This window comes from Cottoperca gobio, chromosome 4, assembly GCF_900634415.1.
Source record: "Cottoperca gobio chromosome 4, fCotGob3.1, whole genome shotgun sequence".
NCBI lineage: Eukaryota > Metazoa > Chordata > Actinopteri > Perciformes > Bovichtidae > Cottoperca > Cottoperca gobio.
The window spans coordinates 22323193-22340659 of NC_041358.1; the positions used below are offsets into that span (position 1 = coordinate 22323193).

Consider the following 17467-nt stretch of genomic DNA (forward strand, 5'->3'; position numbering starts at 1 on the left):
CAAAACAACTCATTTTCTTTGCAAAGTCATCCCGCGGGCCGGATGTTTGACACCCCTGCTGCAAAGTCATCCCACGGGCCGGATGTTTGACACCCCTGCTGTACATGAATAACAACCTGAAGCATTTTAAAATAAAATGTTTATTAAAATAGACGAAACATACATAACAAGGCAATACAGGCAACATTTAATAGAGTGCTAAATAATTCCTTTAAATGTTAGTGCTGAACTAAAACCAGCAGCACAATTCTGCACATCTGATGTGACTTACTAACACCTTTCCTCAAGCTTGCAAGAGCAACAAGTAAAAACACTTTAAAAATACAAACTGCATAAAAATATTTTAATAATTTGAGTCAAAACTTCTTGAAATGACATCAGACAGCAGGAAACGTGGAGAGCTTTCACTGCCAGGACAGATCAATACAGCTGCAAACACCTAAAACTTAAATCTCGACGTACACAACACAATAGCCGTCAAGTGCAGGTTTATATCTGGACTTTAAATGAATAAAAACCAGATCAATCATCCTGTAACTTAAACTAACACACACACTGATTTTGGTTATGATATCAGACAAACTCCGGCTCACTGTCCCTGTTTTTGGTCAGCGGTAATTTCTTTCCACACAGACGTGCCAATGGAAGCCCCGACAAGCTTAATATGGGGGAGCATGGGTGGTTGTTGTTGTTGTTGGACTGGTTTACATTGAGATCGGCCAGAGAGACGCTCAGGTCCTCCTCTGCCCCTGTGTCTTCATCTGGGGGCCCGCTGTCTGGCAGCGCAGGGGGCTCTGCTCTGTCGGGGTTGTCGTCCTGGTCCTGTTCCTGGTCCTGGTCCTGTTCCTGGTCCTGTTCCTGGTCCTGGTCCTGGTCCTGTTCCTGGTCCTGGTCTGGGTCCGGGTCAGTTTGGGTTGCAGACTGGCTGGACAGGTCCAGACTGTCTCTGTAGCTGAGCTGGTCGTCGTCGTCCACGCTCTCCTGCTTCACCAGGCTCTGGGAGTGTGTGGTCCTCTGACCGCTCTCGTCCTGCTCAGAGTCCGAGTCGAGGAGCTGCTCACTAGACCCCAGGGACCCTAAAGAACTTCCTTAATGGAGAAAAAGAGGCCGATGGTTCCACAGGGGTGAGAAAACTGATCGCAGTTAAACATTAAGGCCAAATCTTAGAAATAATGACATTTTTAGGAGGCGATGTGTATATTCTACTTTTTAAATACCATGGAGTCAATGGGAGCAAGAACATGAGTGAACTTTTTTTGATTTACACATTGAGGGGAAGTTAATTCATTTACAACAGTATTATAAAAAAACTTACCACATCCCTCCTCCATCTTGTCAGACTCTGGTTTATTTTGCTCCTCTTGGCCTTCATCCTCCTCTCCATCAGCAGAGCTCCCAATCTTTTCATCTGCAATAACTCCCTGAACCAGGAGGGGGGGGGGGGGGGGTGAGATCGTTATCAAGAAGAACAAGTAAAATACAAATATATATAATATCACGGACAGCATATCGAACATAAATATGCATGAACATAAATCAGGAGGGATAGCTGTATTGAAATAGGTAGGTCAAAACGTTGCATGAGGAAATGGACATTTTACCGCTTCTGTTTTCTTTGTCTCACTTTTCCACAATGAGGTACACCAGGTGTTGTGTACGCTTATAAATTATTGACAGCTTCTCTGTTAGATCATCTTTTCATTCTTTAGAGTAAGAACAGTTGCCACTTTTCTGGGGTGAACTGACAATTGCCAAATGACTCCCCAAGAATATAAGGTCTCTTCCACTGCTCACAAAAAAAAAAAAAAAAAAAAAAAAAAAGAGAAGTAAAACATCTCTGTATCCAAATATCTGTTTAACTCTCACACCCTAATAATACTATTAATTAGTGGTTCTAAGTATTTATTTGTAACTAGATTAAGTACTAGTAGCTAGCTGCTGTGAGAGGCTGTACTTTGTTACCATCTCTTCTGGTGGAAGTCCTCACAGTGACCTAGTTCAGTTCAACTGTCTGATAAGCTGAACTGCAAGTCACATTAATTGCCTTCAAATGTCATATATGTTGCAACTTTGTGTCCGTACAATATTAAGACAACACATAATGAGAGAGATGAATATCCACTTGCACTACACGGAGTCCTACCTGCTGAGTGGAGGTGGAAGTAGAGCGACTGGTTTTGTCGGTCTGAGTGGTTTTGGACTGGAAGATGGATGAATAGAAGACTATGAGGGACTCCACGATGCGGGCCTGGTGGGGGTAATCAACCAGAGAAGACAGGGATATTGTGGCCCCGGTCGGACGGGGGCGCATCAGGGAGGGACCAAACACGATACCCAAGTTACTGGGACTCATCTTGTTATCTTCCTCTAGCTCTGCAATCCTGGAGGGAGGAAGAAAGCGGAAGAAATAAAGTAATCATAAAGCTTCCTAGTGCAAAGAATTGCTCCTCGTCACAAATTCTTAGAATGATGTTTTCTAAGAACAGACAAAAAAGGTAAAATAAATATTCACAGTGAATGACCGTTAATGAAAAGCGTCATTACATGATAACATTTACATGCCAACCAACGGCGCTACTTGTATAGACTGGCCAGCAATCACAGAAATGGATGAAAGCTGAGCCCCCATCCAGCCATGACAATGCCTCTCGTCTTTCATCTTCTTGCTGTTTTTTGTAAATGACTGACCTCCGGAGGTGGCGAGTGATGTAGCGCAGCGTGGCAATGTGAGCCTTGGGCAGCTCCTTCAGAAGCTTCTTCAGCTTGTCCACCAGGACCAGGACCTCTGGGTCAGTGTCAGGGCCCAGATCCACCAGCTGCGGCCCTTTGCCCACTGCTGGGTTAATACTGTTGGACTCGACCTCCTCTCCCTCTGGTGTGTCGGCCTCTCCCTGCAGACTCTCCTTCGCCAAACCCATCAGACTGTTGTACAGGCGGAACAGCAAGATGGGCTCTGGCAGCTGGTGGTGAAGGACACAGGAAGAAGCGTTAGAGCGGCCGAATTAAGCTTGAACACACAACCTTTACAAGCGTGGAGGAGAAAGAGGCGTGCAAAAGACTACAGAGCCATTTTTATTTTTTTAACAATTATATCCAACCAGATAATTATAAGAGGGATTATTAAAATATCAGCAAGGATAATACTTTTATTATTTTCCATTAATTTGCTTTAAATTCAAATTTTCCTTTAATTATTTGTTCATTAGTTGAATATAATGTTTTTTGTATTAATCTTTTTAATTGTCCTATAAAATATAAATTAATTAACTAATTTATAATAACTATAGTACAACTAGATTTAATAATAGCTAGACTGTTTATATAAATATTCTAATGCACTGTTTTTTTGACAGTGCTTTATTATACTAAAACTTTTAATAAGTAAGAGATAAACTACTTTAAATCAGGAACATTTGTTTACTAAATCCCCATTAGCTGCCACCATGACAGCTGCCATATGGTTCTCAAGGCCCACAAGTCACTTAAGCGTGCTGTGTTTTACTCCTGCATGTGCTGCACGTGTACCTGTCTGAGGTAAAGCTTGAGGACGTTGCTAATGTCGTGCGGTGAACACTGGGACAGCTCCACCAGCTCCTTGCCATTCTCAAAGGCCTGACACAGCTTCTCGACACGAGTCTTCACCCCGTTCACCCTGTAGATGCCCTGTAAGGAGGAAGCGGACGGTTTAAAATCCCTCCGTGGCAAAGATTTAGACATCCAGCACAGTATAAATTCACTTTCTCACCTTCATCTTGAGGGCCCGTCTTTCTATCTCGGCGATGCACTTGGTGATGATGAAGGGGATGCCGTCACTGGCACAGCCGGCTACCTGAGAGAAGTCCCTGCCAAACAGCTGCAGACGGCCCTGCAGCTTCTTATGGCCGCATTGGATGGCCAGAATCTCCAGACAGCGCTTGTGACACGCCAGGAAACACTAAGGACAGAGAAGAAGGTGTTGATCTCATGAGCCTGGTCCGATCATAGTCTCTCTCTGCAGGCTGGATGTTGGGAGATGATTAGAAGAGGAAGGACTCACCTCCTCGCACTCAGCCCCCTGGAAGTAAACGTAGCTGTCACACTCGCGGCACTTAGCGGGAGTCCGTAGCTTCCTCAGTCGGTGGGTCTGGGCTGCTTTGGACAGGCCGATGTTACGGAAAGGTCTGGTGGACACCACCACATCTGGATCCATGCCGTTCATGTCTAAAAGACAAGAGACCCACATCAAACACTCCAGAAAACTCATACAAGATTCACAGCCAGCCATTTGAAGAGCAATAGTGGGACCCCATGTTATTACAGAAGCCCTGAGAGGAAAGAAAACTCTGGAGATCCATTTTCTAAGTCTGGGTTTTCCAGGATAATCTTTCCAAGTTCCTTAATTTCTTTTTTCATCCGTGACTCAAGTGGAAAAAAAAACAAGCTTTGCCTGGTAAAACTTTTGTCAGGATAATCTTTCAACAACAATGTTTGTTGAAACACAAAACTAATTCCGGCCATAAGAAGCTGAAGTGCACCACTACCCCAGGTTCTGAACACGACTAAAAGCATTCATGTTTTCCTCCAAATGAGTCATTTTCTTCATGCACTCTAAAAACACAAGGTACTTACAATGCGTATACAATCACATCAATAGTGATTACAATCTGTAAATCTTACTTGGAGCTTCAAATGAGGTCACATTCCCGTTTTTCTCATCTGCGTCCTCATTCGACGACATTGTCCCAGTGGATGATGTCCGAGCAATTTTGCTGATGTCACCTAGAATAAATAAACAGTTTAAGTATCATCGCTCACTTATGAAGACACGCACACATCATGTGTTCCTTTAAAGTAGGAAAGCCAACAAAATCTCCCCGATTGTTATTTATAAATGAGATATTCTGGTGTTTCAACAACACACTTCTCACTCACTTGAGCTGGCAGTAGGAGACTCTAGGCCTCCCTCTCCCACAACACTGTCATCGCTCACTGTTGAACCCCACGACTTGTGGCCCAGCCCTGCGGATAACAAAGGGACAAGTGAATAGTCTGCATCACAATAATGGGTTTACATGGCTAAACAGAGCCATTTTGTCCACTGTCAGTCATCTTTTGTTACACTGTGTGCTCTTATAACTGGCAAAACCAGGCTGGATGTCTCAATCATCTTTACAAAACTATAGCTCACTGAGAGCTACAGCAGCTGGCATCACTTACTCTTGCGCTGAGCCTCGGTGTCTCCTGCTGCTGTATCCACACTGGTGGCAGGACTGTCCGTGTTGAAGCTGTCATTCCTTGGTCTGTGGCCATAGCTGCAATGTGGGATTAAAAGTAATTAAAGTAATATTTTAAAAAACTTTCTTGGTAAATACACACAATAGCTTTCTTGCTGAGTCATATGATAAGACTGATACCACTCGTGTCTGCACGGTAGAAGTGAAGCTACAGCAAGCGATTCAGTTAGTTTAGCACAGATGCTGTAAATGGAACAGCTGGCCTCACTCTGTCCAAAAGGTAATAAAATCCTCCTACTAAAACCTCTAAAGCTAAAACCTCTTTTAATGAACATACTATTTCTTGATTGCTTAATCAGAGAGCAGAGTGTAAAGACAACAGGTTGTGTTTTTATATTGGGTTATGAGCCAAACTATTTATTGGTGCATCGACTTCCAGAAGCTTCTTCTTTTCCTGCTGCTTCTGTGACCTTTGGACAGAGCTAGGCGAACCATTTCATCTTTCTCCCAGTCTTTGTGCTCAGCAGCTCAATCTTCACATTTACTGTACAGATGTGAGGGTGGTGTCAATCTTCTCATCCAACTTTCGGCATGAAAGCAAATTAGAAGGTTTCTCAAAATGTTGGACTTTTTCCTTTAAGGTTTCAATTGAAAACCTGGATGATTGTGGCTCTGACTGAAGCTCTTACTGTGACGACGAGCTGGAGGGACAGTAGTTCTCAAACGTGTAGAGAACAGTCGGCTGCTCTGGCAGCTGCAGGTCTCGCACGTGTGCGGCGTACTGCTGGCCCGGGTCGTACAGCTTACTGCTCTCACACAGAGTCTGGTAGTGGACCGGCAGGGCTACTGTCTGCATGTGCATGAGCTGGTAGTATGAGATGGTCGCCTGGTGGAGGAAAGAGATGCAACAAAAAAAGGATCATGAGAGAGTTTCTGTTTGTCATCTTCGATCATTGCTCAAAACCTAACTGGAGTCTAGAAAAGCTAAGAATTCTTTTTGATCGGTTTGATCTTACCGAGCGAAGCGTCTGGTCGCTCTGTTTGATGACGTCCTGCAGTTGTCTCAGCACTGTGACCTTTGTGTGCTCCAGCTCCAGCTGCTGAGTGGTGGCATCTGCTATACATGTCCGGTAGGTGGCCTCCGCCTCGTCTGACTGCACGCAAACGTTTTAAAATGTTCAGAATCAGATTGATTTACTCTAAACCACACACACACACCCACACACACATAAATAGAAGTTAAGCACAGAGTCATTTAAAGAGATGCAAAACATTACTCAGAAAAGCACCTAGTTTACATAATATACTTGTATTTCTGTCTGCAATTATTGTACAAGTGTAAACATAGAAACGCAGCTACTTCTTTCTATTTTTAGCAATGCTTGTGTTTTTACATTAAATAAATCATGGTATTCATCCCCATCAGCTTAGTACACAAAGAGTCAAAGTGACAACGTGGCATCCACACATCTACAGCAATAAAATGAAGTTATTGATAAGAACCTTGTTGCGAGTCTCCTCCTCTAATCGTTTCTTCTTCTCCACAGACTTTGCCGTAGATCCTCCTCCCTCTTCCTCAGCGCGACACGCTGCCGTTTTGGCTTTGTCGTACTCCTCGCAGCGGACCATGTAGGCTTGCTTAGCTTTACGCAGGTTTGCCTCACACTCCATCTAAACAAAGACAAATTATTTTTGATGAATAAAACAGTCTACTGCTACGTGTGCTCCTGTGTACAAAATAGGAGGTCGTACCAGTTTTCTCTTAGACCGAATCCAGTGTTCCTTGATCTCCTTCCGTCTCTTTTCATGCTCCTGTTTACGCTGCATCAGAGGCTGCACAGGACGCATGCACAGGTAGACACAATGTGTACAGAGGCAAAACACTCCAGTATTAACTGACACAAGTCACAGGTCGATTTTAAGAACTACCACAACTCACAGAAGTTCATGCCGTTCATGTTGCAACAAACTTCGCTAAAGTTTACCTGGATGAAGGTCTGCGTGTGCAGGGTGGTGTTGGCCTGCTGCAGCCCGACACTCTGCTCCTGGTCCTGCTCCAGAGCCAGAGAGTAGATGGAGAAGAGGGGCATTTGGGGCTGGAGGGAGCACGAAAAGAGAGGGTTTGAGGGTTTCAACACAAAGGACCAAATGCTGTATTGCTTTAAGTGTATATTTGAATACATCGCACTAGTTATCCGTGTTATTATTAGGTGAAAAGAATTTGGTTTACATGCGTTATGCTGTGTTTACAGGAATGGTACAATCTCTGCAGGCCTTTGGAGAACTCCATCTCTGGTGAAACGGAAGACAAGAGGACGATGAGTTAGTTTTTCTACAGTGGTTCCTATACTGAAACTATCATCTTAATAATGTATATTCACTATACAGCTTAGAAAATGTCTAAACCAATAACAATATGCCAAAGTCCAACCTCTGTTGTGCTTATTTTGTCACATAACTCAAGCAGATTCATTTTTCAATGATATAAAACTAGAATTTCCAAGCAATTAATCTGCGTGCTAAAAAGGGTTATGAACCTTGCCCTCTCCCAGTACTCCAAATACAGCCAATAACAGGTCAGGATCCAGCGAGGCAGGAAGTGCATCAAGACTTTTTTACTGCATAAGCAACATCAATTAATTCCCTGTTAATTGACGATTAGATTATTTAAATAATTAACTAAAGCTCCAGCTCTCCCACTCACCCAGTGAAGTTCTCTTCTCCACGTAGCTCATCAGGTCCTTCATGTACTTGGAAATGGTTTTGGCGTAGAGCAGAGCGGAGTCCACGCCTCCCTCGCTTTGCTGGAGGATCACATCCACCTCCTCACATCTGCCTACGCATCAACACACAATCAAACACGTGAAGATTCAGAGCTTTAAGTGATGAACATCCTGCGTTTTATTTTGGTGACGCCCATTTGTTTGTCGCTGCAAACAAGTAAGTGTTTAACTTACTGTGATCAATACGGTCATTTTCAATACGCTTTGTAACTTTTCCCTTTGATTTTCTGTGATAATGAGTTTCTGCAGCTGGCACTCTTGCTGTGAAACAAGTCGTTGTACCACAGTATTTAGGTCAGCAGGGGGAGACCTACCAGACATCAAGTGTGTGGAAATACATGTAAAAGCTGTCATGATCTGAATAAAGGTTGGAGCGCTGCTTTCTTATATAAACGGATGATGGAGTACAAAAACAAGGGGGAACATTTTACTTTTTTGTCCACCAGCTGAGCAGTTAGTGAAGGCTTAATGTCTTCCAGAGTACCATTATATTATTGGCTGACGAGTGATGCAAATCTACCAAACACAAACACTTATATTAGCAGTATTTGGCTGGTGTACGCTGCTAATTTTGTGCCCGTATGAAAAAAAATCATGAAAAAGTAGCATTTTGGAAGCACGAACGCATCACAAACAGCAGCCGTGAGGGACTGAAAGAAGTCCGTGAAAGCCGGAGAGTGAGTGAAGGAGCAGCTGATCATCCTACCCATGTAATGCAGGTCGCTCCTGAAGTGTCCCCCGTCCGCTCCCTGGCCTGACGCAGCGTACAAGTTCTCCATCGACTACACAGCAGCACAAAGATGATTCATTACTGATAAACACATTAAGGCTCGTCATCGTCACTGAGGGATCGCTTTACTTAATCCACTGGGAAGTTGGGCGTGGTGTACAGTATGTACACCACTTATGTACAGTAATATTTAATGAGGTGCACATTTATTAATTTTTTATACAATTGCACATAGTTAACAACTAACTGTTAGACAAGCTGTCTGTTTTTTTTTTAATGAGTGATAAACTCACCCTGCTCTTCTCAGTGGGCAGCAGGGAGAGCAACGTGCTGCTGTCCACCTCTCCCATCAGCAGCTCAGACACACTGAGGGGAAAACAGACAGCTCTACATTAGCAAATATAACAAAAGTAAAAATGCATGTAAAAAATAAATGGTATTTCTGCATGTTGCACTTGGTTTGACTTATTTGAAGCTATTGTTCTGCACGAGTTTCACCCATCTGAAGTTAATGTCCTTGCCAGATTCTTACTCTTCAGAGTTGCCTCCTCATGATGATAAATCAGCTAAATGAACTGTAATATATTACATGGATGTGATGATAAAATAACACTCATTTCAGTCCCATTGATTGTGGAAGTCGTCTGGCTCCCCATCATGTAGAGAAGTGAACAATAGAGACTGAATTCTAATTAATTCAGGAATCATCATCTAAGAACAGACTCACATAATGTTATTGATTTAAAAATGTATTTATCCTTTATGCAGGGGGACCTTATGATAACTTTATTTAAGATTCTTTTTTACTTATTAAAAGAATGTTCACCATTTGGCGTTGCGGCTGGTGTGATCCATCGCAACATGGTGTCTAGTTCCAGTCTGCTTTAGTGCCATTTTAACAGTTTTAAACATACCATAGTTTGATGTTTGAGAGAATATCGTGAATGGCAATTATTTTAGGCCAGGATAATCTTGACAGTGAAAATAATGAGGCAGTAATAATCACCTGTACGTGTAAAACAATGCCCGACAATGGCAGATTGAATCTCTTATTTTGATTCATTTAGTTGACTTGCTTGCTGAAATACAGGCTAAAGAAAAAAAAGTGTCACCTCCATCTTGGTGTTTGTCTGTTCATAATTAGACAAGCAGAGGAAAAGCGGAGGAGAGAATGAGGAAACAGACACGTCAGGCAGATTTCAACCGTCTCTGCCAGCTCACTTCCTCCTAAAGCTCTGTGACAGATGTCTAAACCGTGAACTGGCACAGACTAGCATGTGATAAACTTGTTGCTGTAATGTACTTTAATTACACATTAAACTGACATTTGTCTGGGCTTACTTTTATTTATTTATTTATTTATTTATTTATATTAATTAAAATTGAAAACATTCAGGTAAAAAAAAAACATTAATCTTGAAAAACACATTTGATGATTTCATAGTTGCCACGTTTAATAATGCAGTTTGGTCTTAATTCCTCTCAAGTATGTAAAACGCTCGTGTGATTTATTATCTCTTCAGTCTGTGAGCAATCTGTTCACTGAGCAGTCAGGTAGTCAACAGCAAGTTCAAGTTTTGGTTTTGTGTCATACGGTAGAAAAAAAAGAACCACTTCCTGTTTTCAGCTCTGCCTTATGCAAATGTGTCACCATCGCTGCACTTCTCTCTCCAATTCCCAATAACAGACAACTTTGTACGCACCAACACACACGCACTACTTTGTCTGTAAAAGAGGTAATACCTGGTTAGATGCACTTGTACCTACATCGCCATCAGTCTGTGTCGCAAGGACAATAACTACCAGTAATAATCACCACAGAAAACGCATAGAACTGCACATTATCGAGCAATGGTGGCATGGCATTCCTAGCCAGGATTTCTGACCACAGAAAGTAGTAAAACATGTTTCAGTAAAATGTTAAGATTGTATCCATTGGGTAACTTTAGGATTAAAAATGGTGGAGCGAGCTCCCCATTGAAAGTCTTCACACCTTCCCGTCGCAGACTGAAAAGCAACCCGTCAGCTGCACCTAAAATGATTTCACCCATTTCAAGCTAATGTACTTGTTCGGAGTTGTATCCTCCTGATTGTTTGCACTTATTTTAAGTCGCTTTGGACAAAAGAGTCAGTTAAATGTAATGTAAGAAAATAAGACAAGATAATCAGATCATATTGGGAAGGTGTACCGGATACTCACTTGCTGCTAAAAGCAACTGCAATGGTTTCAATCGCCTTTTCGAAGTCCTTTTTATCCGCCTCGTTACAAGCCTCATAGTGGAAACCTGTAAAGTCACAACCATGGCATGTGTTCAGGTTTCAACATCAAACTGTACAGTATACAGTATTACCAAGAGATGTTGGAAGTGTGAAAGTACCACAGTAGTTTAACATAAGAGAACACATTGTTCTTCCCGTCTACACGTGTTCTCACTAAATATGTTTTCTCCGCACAACTGACTGACCTTTGACCTTGGAAATGAGCTTGCCGGCAGCAGTGAGGATCTCCACGGTGTTGAGCAGAGGGTAGGTGTTGATGACCTGACGCAGGACCCGTAGGACCTCCCCCAAACACTCGTGAGCAACGGGCCGCTGACTCTCCTTACCTGGACGAGAGGGAGGAAGGTGTGGTTAGACAAGGAGAGGGGAGACAGAGGAGCAACAGGAGGAACACAGTAAGAGCTGAACACGCTGTAAAGCCTGGTTTAGGGTGTTTATTTATCCCATAAACAACGGAGCATTAACACTTCCATCTATTTTATAGTCGATACTGCTTAAGATTTTCCCAGGACAGTATGAACATTGAATTGCAGAGCTTATTTCAGACGGGCAACCCATCACATCAAAGTTCAAATATATCATTGGAAATAATGGAGTTTTAGTCAGAGATAAATTCATGTTCATCAGACGTCAGAGTGTCCTTGAACGCATCAGCTACTTACAACTTGCTTCTGGCTGTAGCTTTAAATTTACCGTACAGTTATGAGAGTGATATCGATCTCATCTAACTCGCTGCGAGAAAGCAAATAAGCCTATTACCCAACATGTTGAACTATTTCTTTAAAGTCTCTGCAAACCCGTTTCTGCATAACGGATGGAGACGGACGGTCTGTAAGGTCAGTGATAATCTGCCAACAGGTCCAGAGGGTCAGACAGTGTCAGCTCCTCTGCATTGAGGTCACTGGTGATACATCCTCACACACTCACACACACACACACACACACTTTGTGAACTTCTTTCTGTCTGTAATGTTACAACCTCATACTCCTTTGTAAACCCTTTTTCTAAAATCGAGGCAGCTTTCTCAGGGAGGAGGCCAGAGGGCAGCCGATCCACCACCCACTCCCCCACAGTCTGCCTCAAACTGTGTCAGAGTGCCTGAGCAGCATCAGCTGACAATAAGAACAGAGTGACCTGAACATTGTGCCTGAGAGGATGTGGTCTTTCTCTATTGTTTTGCAAGATTAGAAACTAATACTGGTGCGGCGCTACATCTGCTTTCTGTGGTTGATGAAAACAAAATCACCTCACTTTCAACTTGGATGGTTTGATGTTAAGGGAAATAAAAGGAGGGACCTAGCAGCCATGAGGAGCTCTGGATTAATAGTGTTGCACTAGATACGAGAGGTTAAAACATGACAACGTTTCAAATGCGATTGTGCCGCTGATTAAGAAGAAGAGGAGTCACGTCACTGCGATGCAGCCTATGAGAGGAGGAAGTGTGGACGAGGCCCTTCTGTCAGAGGCCATCCATCATGACTTCCTGTTTAGAAAGCACACTCTGGGCGGAGAACAAGACAGAAACAGCGGACAGAAAGACACAAACAAAAGATCTTTCCGTTTCATCTAAACCACAGAACTCTGCTCTGAAAAAGCCTTTAAAACATGTTGAAAACTTAAAGAGGTTCAACTTCCAGTTTGTTTAGCAGGTGAACTCAATGCTGAAGAGGTGGCATTTTACTCCATGGAGGAAAGGTATAGGTGATTCTGCATCGTACAGAAGGGGAAGAGTTTGTGCGCATGAGGCTGCAGTAAACAAGAAGCTGGCTTCCTGCTGGAGACAAGAGTGCGGTCGACACTGGGCGCAGCGGAAGCGCAGCTCTTCACTTGGAGAGAGGACGCTCAGACACTCGTAAGCTTTCGCAAGGTGGCTCCACCCTCATTTTCCCTCTTCCCCTCCCCCACTCGCTACGCACACGTGTCTGTGAAGACGACTGATGCAAGATTGACAAAAACCTTTTGTGGATACGTCATGTCCTCTTTGTGTAGGCCCCTTGTCAAAATGGACTGGAACATGCAACACAAAGGGGAAGAGGAGAGGCCAATTACAAATTCACATGTACAACACAAAAACAAACAATGACATACTGTCGTACCAGCAAGAAGATGCTACGCATGCAAAACAAAAAACTCAACAGTGGTGAAAACAAGCATTATTCGTGTCTTTAGTGCCGTCATCGCAGCAGAGGGGGCTTGGTTCAAACCCAAAACACATGTCCTCAAACACGTTTCTGTCGCTTGTAATTTGGCAAAATTGACAGACAGGTGAATGACGTATTTCTAAAATCATACAGGAGATCAATGTTTCTGTGGGTTGAATTGTGTCTGGTGGAAGTTTGTAGAAGAAGCTTTTTAAAAAGTTTGGGTGGGTAACATTTGAGAAGCCAGCAAGAGTAAGCTAGATTTCTTTTTAAATGATCAAACAGAAAAACCCAGCCCAATGCAGCCAGCAGCACTAGCTCCAAACGTCTCTACATCCAGGGAGAAAGTGGGCAACACTAGCAGCCCGTCCCTTCAGGCCGCCCCCCCCCCGAGCTTTAAAGGTGTTAACACGCTCACTGTACCTTCAGCCAGCACAACATCCTTCAGTTTCTCCACAGCCTCTGCAAAGCGTGCCACGTCCCTCAGCAGGGCCGGGATGTCCTCCACCTCAATGGCTGTGCTCTCTGGACCGTCAGACGGAGGAGGGGGGGTCAAGGCCCCTTTCCCCTGGCCTTTAGTGAACACCCACGACTGGAGCGGGAAACCTGAGGAGACAAAGAGAACAAATGAGTCGTTTAAGTCATTTATCAACAAAAAATAATAATTTTCTCTTCCAACATAGGAATATTACGACATTTATGACAAATACACTTATTATTATTATTATTATTATTATTATTATTATTATTATTATTATTATTATTATATATTTGGCAGAGAGCGAGACGAGAAGATCAATACCACGCTCACCTGTTAAATATTGTTCAGGGCTACATCCCTCGATCACCACCTTCGAATCTTACTAACTTTATATCTTTTTTGTTTAACTCATACAAAAAACGAAGTATAAAAGTAATAAATTGCAGTTTTAGGTTGTGGACTGTTTCCTGGTCAGGAGCGGACGACTGCTCCCAGCCAAGAAATAGTCCCGTTAGGCGAACGTGAATCAGCATATTTTTTTAAATGTCAAATTATTAATTTAAGTGTGGGACTTTGCTGCTGTTCTCTGCTTAATATAATTGTAAATTGAATATCTTTAAAATTTGGACAAATCAAACAATGAGAGAATGTCCCCTTCGTCTCTGGGAGCATTGTGATGGAGCTTTTTTTATATAAATATCTCTAATGAAAACTGGGACCTTTGGACTGACACCTTTCCATACCGCATACGCTTTGAAATCCACCTTTAAACTTTCCATCTTTGCTGAAGTGAGTTTAAACAGTAATAATAAAACATTTGTTCTGGATTAATTGATTTAAGCGTTTAAAAGAATATTCTCTCTCCAGATTTTGCTTTCCGTTTCAGATTCAGGGGTGGATCGTGTGCACAGCAGATATTTCATCAACGCAACAAGGTGATGAACAATTACTGATGTTTTGATGCAGACCTGCAGCGCTGGCGTGTCTGCTCAGTGCAGTCGGCCTCTTCAGGGTGGACACAGGAGACGGGCAGCCCACCCCTTGCATCGCCGCCAGCTTGCCGTGCTGGGTGCTGGGGGTTCCCGGGCAGGACAGGGAGGAGTCCGGGAACCCGGCAGAGGTTGGTGTGAGAGTTGAAGAGGAGGATGAGGGTGAGGAGAGGGTGACATCGCCTGCATCTCTGCGAGTCTGCTCCTGGAGGATTGACAGCTGAGAGATGGACAGGAAGAGAGGAAAAAAGGTCAAGATGATCACATGATTAAGCTTTCCCAGCTCGACCTGAACGGTCACGAGGGCGCCGATCTGTCTCCTCTTTGCTTTTGTGGTCTTAAACACAGAAGCACTGTTGTTGGTAAACACACATGTGAAGACTTTCACAAGATCCTGTGTTGCATTTTGCAACACTTCCTGACTCCAAGCTGCAGTCGGGTGTGGTGAACAGAGCAGAGTGTAGAAATGTCATTTACTGTTTGGAATAAGAACATATGACATTTTTTTCTAGATAAAAAAAAAGACCTTCTCGTCTGCCTAAAAATCAGAAATAAAAAGTCACAGAAGTTTGTTTTTTTGGCCTGGTTATTGCATCTCATCTCCTATTTGTGGTAGACTTATTTAGTATAGCAGGCGACAGCAGCTCAGTCCACAGGGACTTGTCGTGGGACACTGCTGGGGTCTCCTTGAGCAAGGCAGTGAACCCCTAACTGCTCAGGGTGCTGCAGCGACTTATAATTCTGACATATCTCCACATTGATGCCTGTGTGTGTTTGTTAAATCAAGAACATTTCAACATAATGAAAGAATTAAAAAAGTACATTATTATTATTATTATTATTATTATTATTATTATTATTATTATTATTATTATTGCCTTACAGTTTAGGGCTTGACAAGTGCATCTCCAGCCCAACTCAGTTACAAAGAGAGCACACATTTGACAAGAAATAGAATATAGCATATTCTTGTGTTGGGCGTACAAGATGACATGCATACACTCAAACGTACCTGCTTAAGCCATACGTTCTGCTTGCTGGGCAGTATGTCCAGTCTGTCCTTGCCTTTCGACTCAGCTTTCTTAACTCTCTGACTCGTAGAGTAAGGGTTGTAGCTGCCTTTACCTGCCCGTTTCAGCATGCTCCTTCCCCCTACAGCTTGGTCCCCATTCTAACTAAAGCACAAATTAACTTTTGAAACTGAGCATTCACACTGCATCCTGCCACTGCTTTGGTGGTAAACCCCCACAACATGTATACTTCCTATGAGTCGGATGAGTGAGTCAGTGAGCAGTCAAACCATCATGAGTGTTTTCAAGTCATCACACCTGTCAAAAGGCATTAATGCTCAAACAGACACTTGATTAAACTATTTATATCTGGTGTTAGGAATCCCCCCACACACACACACACAACACACAGTTTCACCCCTTGTCCGGAGACCTCTCTGCAGCCTGTCGCCTCTAACTAAAAGGTCAACTGACACACGCACACCCACACACCCCAGCAGACTGAGTGCCAGGCAGAAACCAGAAGTGATGCGCTACTCACAGACGAGGGTGCGCTGCTGTGCGCCCCGGGGCTTCCTGCTCGGCTCTTCTTCGAGATAGATGGCGTCTTTATCAGTTCCCGTTTCTTCCTGGCGAACATCTTCAGCGTGCCTTTGCCGTCCATCCCGACTTCTTTTAGTTTCACGTACAAACCCCCCACCCACCCCCCGACTCGCCACTTGTGCGCTCTGCTGCTCGCGCTCAGCGGGTGCTCGGTGTCATCCCGGCAGACCTTCAGCCACGGTAACAGTCTGTCTGTCTTCCTCCTGCTGCTACTGCTGCTGTCACACATCGAGCCGCGCAGGCTCACTGACAGAGAGACAGACAGCTCACCGCAAACCTCCTGTGCGCTCCCGGCATCCGCTCAGCGCGCAGTTTCCTCAACAGGAGGAGGAGGAGGGACACAAGGGTGAAATCACAAAGTGTTGGAAGATTAATTGCGTTTAGATTACACTCAAGGAACTCTCTAGTGTACTCAAGATAGCTTTTAAAAGAGAGTTAACTGCGTCCCCCCCCTGAAGCAAACAAACAACTGTTGCTTTGTTCATATGAACAGTAATCAGTTCATGCAGACACACGTGTGTTTTTAACATGTGACCTTTTGATGGTAACCTTCCGCCTCCGCGTGCACCTGCTCCAGATCTTTTTTTGTTTGTTTATTTTTTTAATCAAAATATCACAAGACACCACACCTCGTTTCCGATGTATGTTTTTATATGCCTTTTTTATGGAAGCAACAAAAGGTGTTAATATGTGAATCTTATTTGTGAATACTTAAGTGAAGTAAAACGATATGCCTCATTTATGGGTTTTGAATTCCCCTCTTTGAAATTAGTCAATAATTACCAGTACATCTGTACAATATATTTTTTTAAGTTCCTAAAATTGGAAAGTAAATCCAGACACCAAAATGTCATGTCAGACCAAGGATAACCAACCAAGGACCGAAGAAGTCAGATTAGTGACACTTGATGGAAGAAATCTAATTTATTTTAATCAAAACATTATTTCTTCCAGGAAATGTCAAAGGGGTGCATTCATACCAGATACATTTATTAAGACGTTTTTAAAATCAAAAACATTAAATGCTTTGAGAATCCTGTGGTATTTAAAGTAAAGAAGTAAGTGATCAGTAGTGTTTACATTTTGGTCTCGTCATCGCTTGACTGGAATAACTCAAATCTAAGTCCTGTCCCACGATAAAGAGATATTGGACATTTTTTATTAAGTATTCTTAATATCCACATTGAATCGGATCCTTTCTTAATTGCACTGGGAACTATCAGATTCCACATCTGT

The 17467-nt window shown here is 43.1% G+C and overlaps 1 protein-coding gene across 5 annotated transcripts; it reads right to left on the reverse strand.

Annotated features, from left to right (window-relative positions):
- Positions 1–122: 122 nt before the first annotated feature.
- Positions 123–16725, reverse strand: arhgap45b (Rho GTPase activating protein 45b). Of its 5 annotated transcripts, XM_029429469.1 has the most exons (26): positions 16170–16725; positions 14598–14838; positions 13572–13754; positions 12964–13014; positions 11192–11332; positions 10927–11011; positions 9020–9092; positions 8703–8778; positions 7918–8049; positions 7444–7505; positions 7199–7309; positions 6966–7046; positions 6717–6884; positions 6230–6367; positions 5903–6099; positions 5197–5291; positions 4912–4998; positions 4657–4758; positions 4037–4200; positions 3746–3934; positions 3526–3663; positions 2689–2960; positions 2144–2381; positions 1316–1421; positions 898–1088; positions 123–855 (listed from the first exon to the last, which is right to left on the reverse strand). In XM_029429469.1, the coding sequence occupies exons 1-26, from the start codon at positions 16458–16460 to the stop codon at positions 574–576; spliced, it is 3894 nt and encodes a 1297-aa protein (XP_029285329.1). In that variant the 5' UTR covers positions 16461–16725; the 3' UTR covers positions 123–573. The 5 variants fall into 5 exon arrangements, with proteins under 5 accessions (XP_029285329.1, XP_029285326.1, XP_029285331.1 ...); XM_029429466.1 differs by having other exon boundaries at positions 123–1088; positions 16170–16724; XM_029429471.1 differs by lacking the exon at positions 16170–16725 and adding an exon at positions 15631–15950 and having other exon boundaries at positions 123–1088.
- Between the last annotated feature and the right edge of the window lie 742 nt (positions 16726–17467).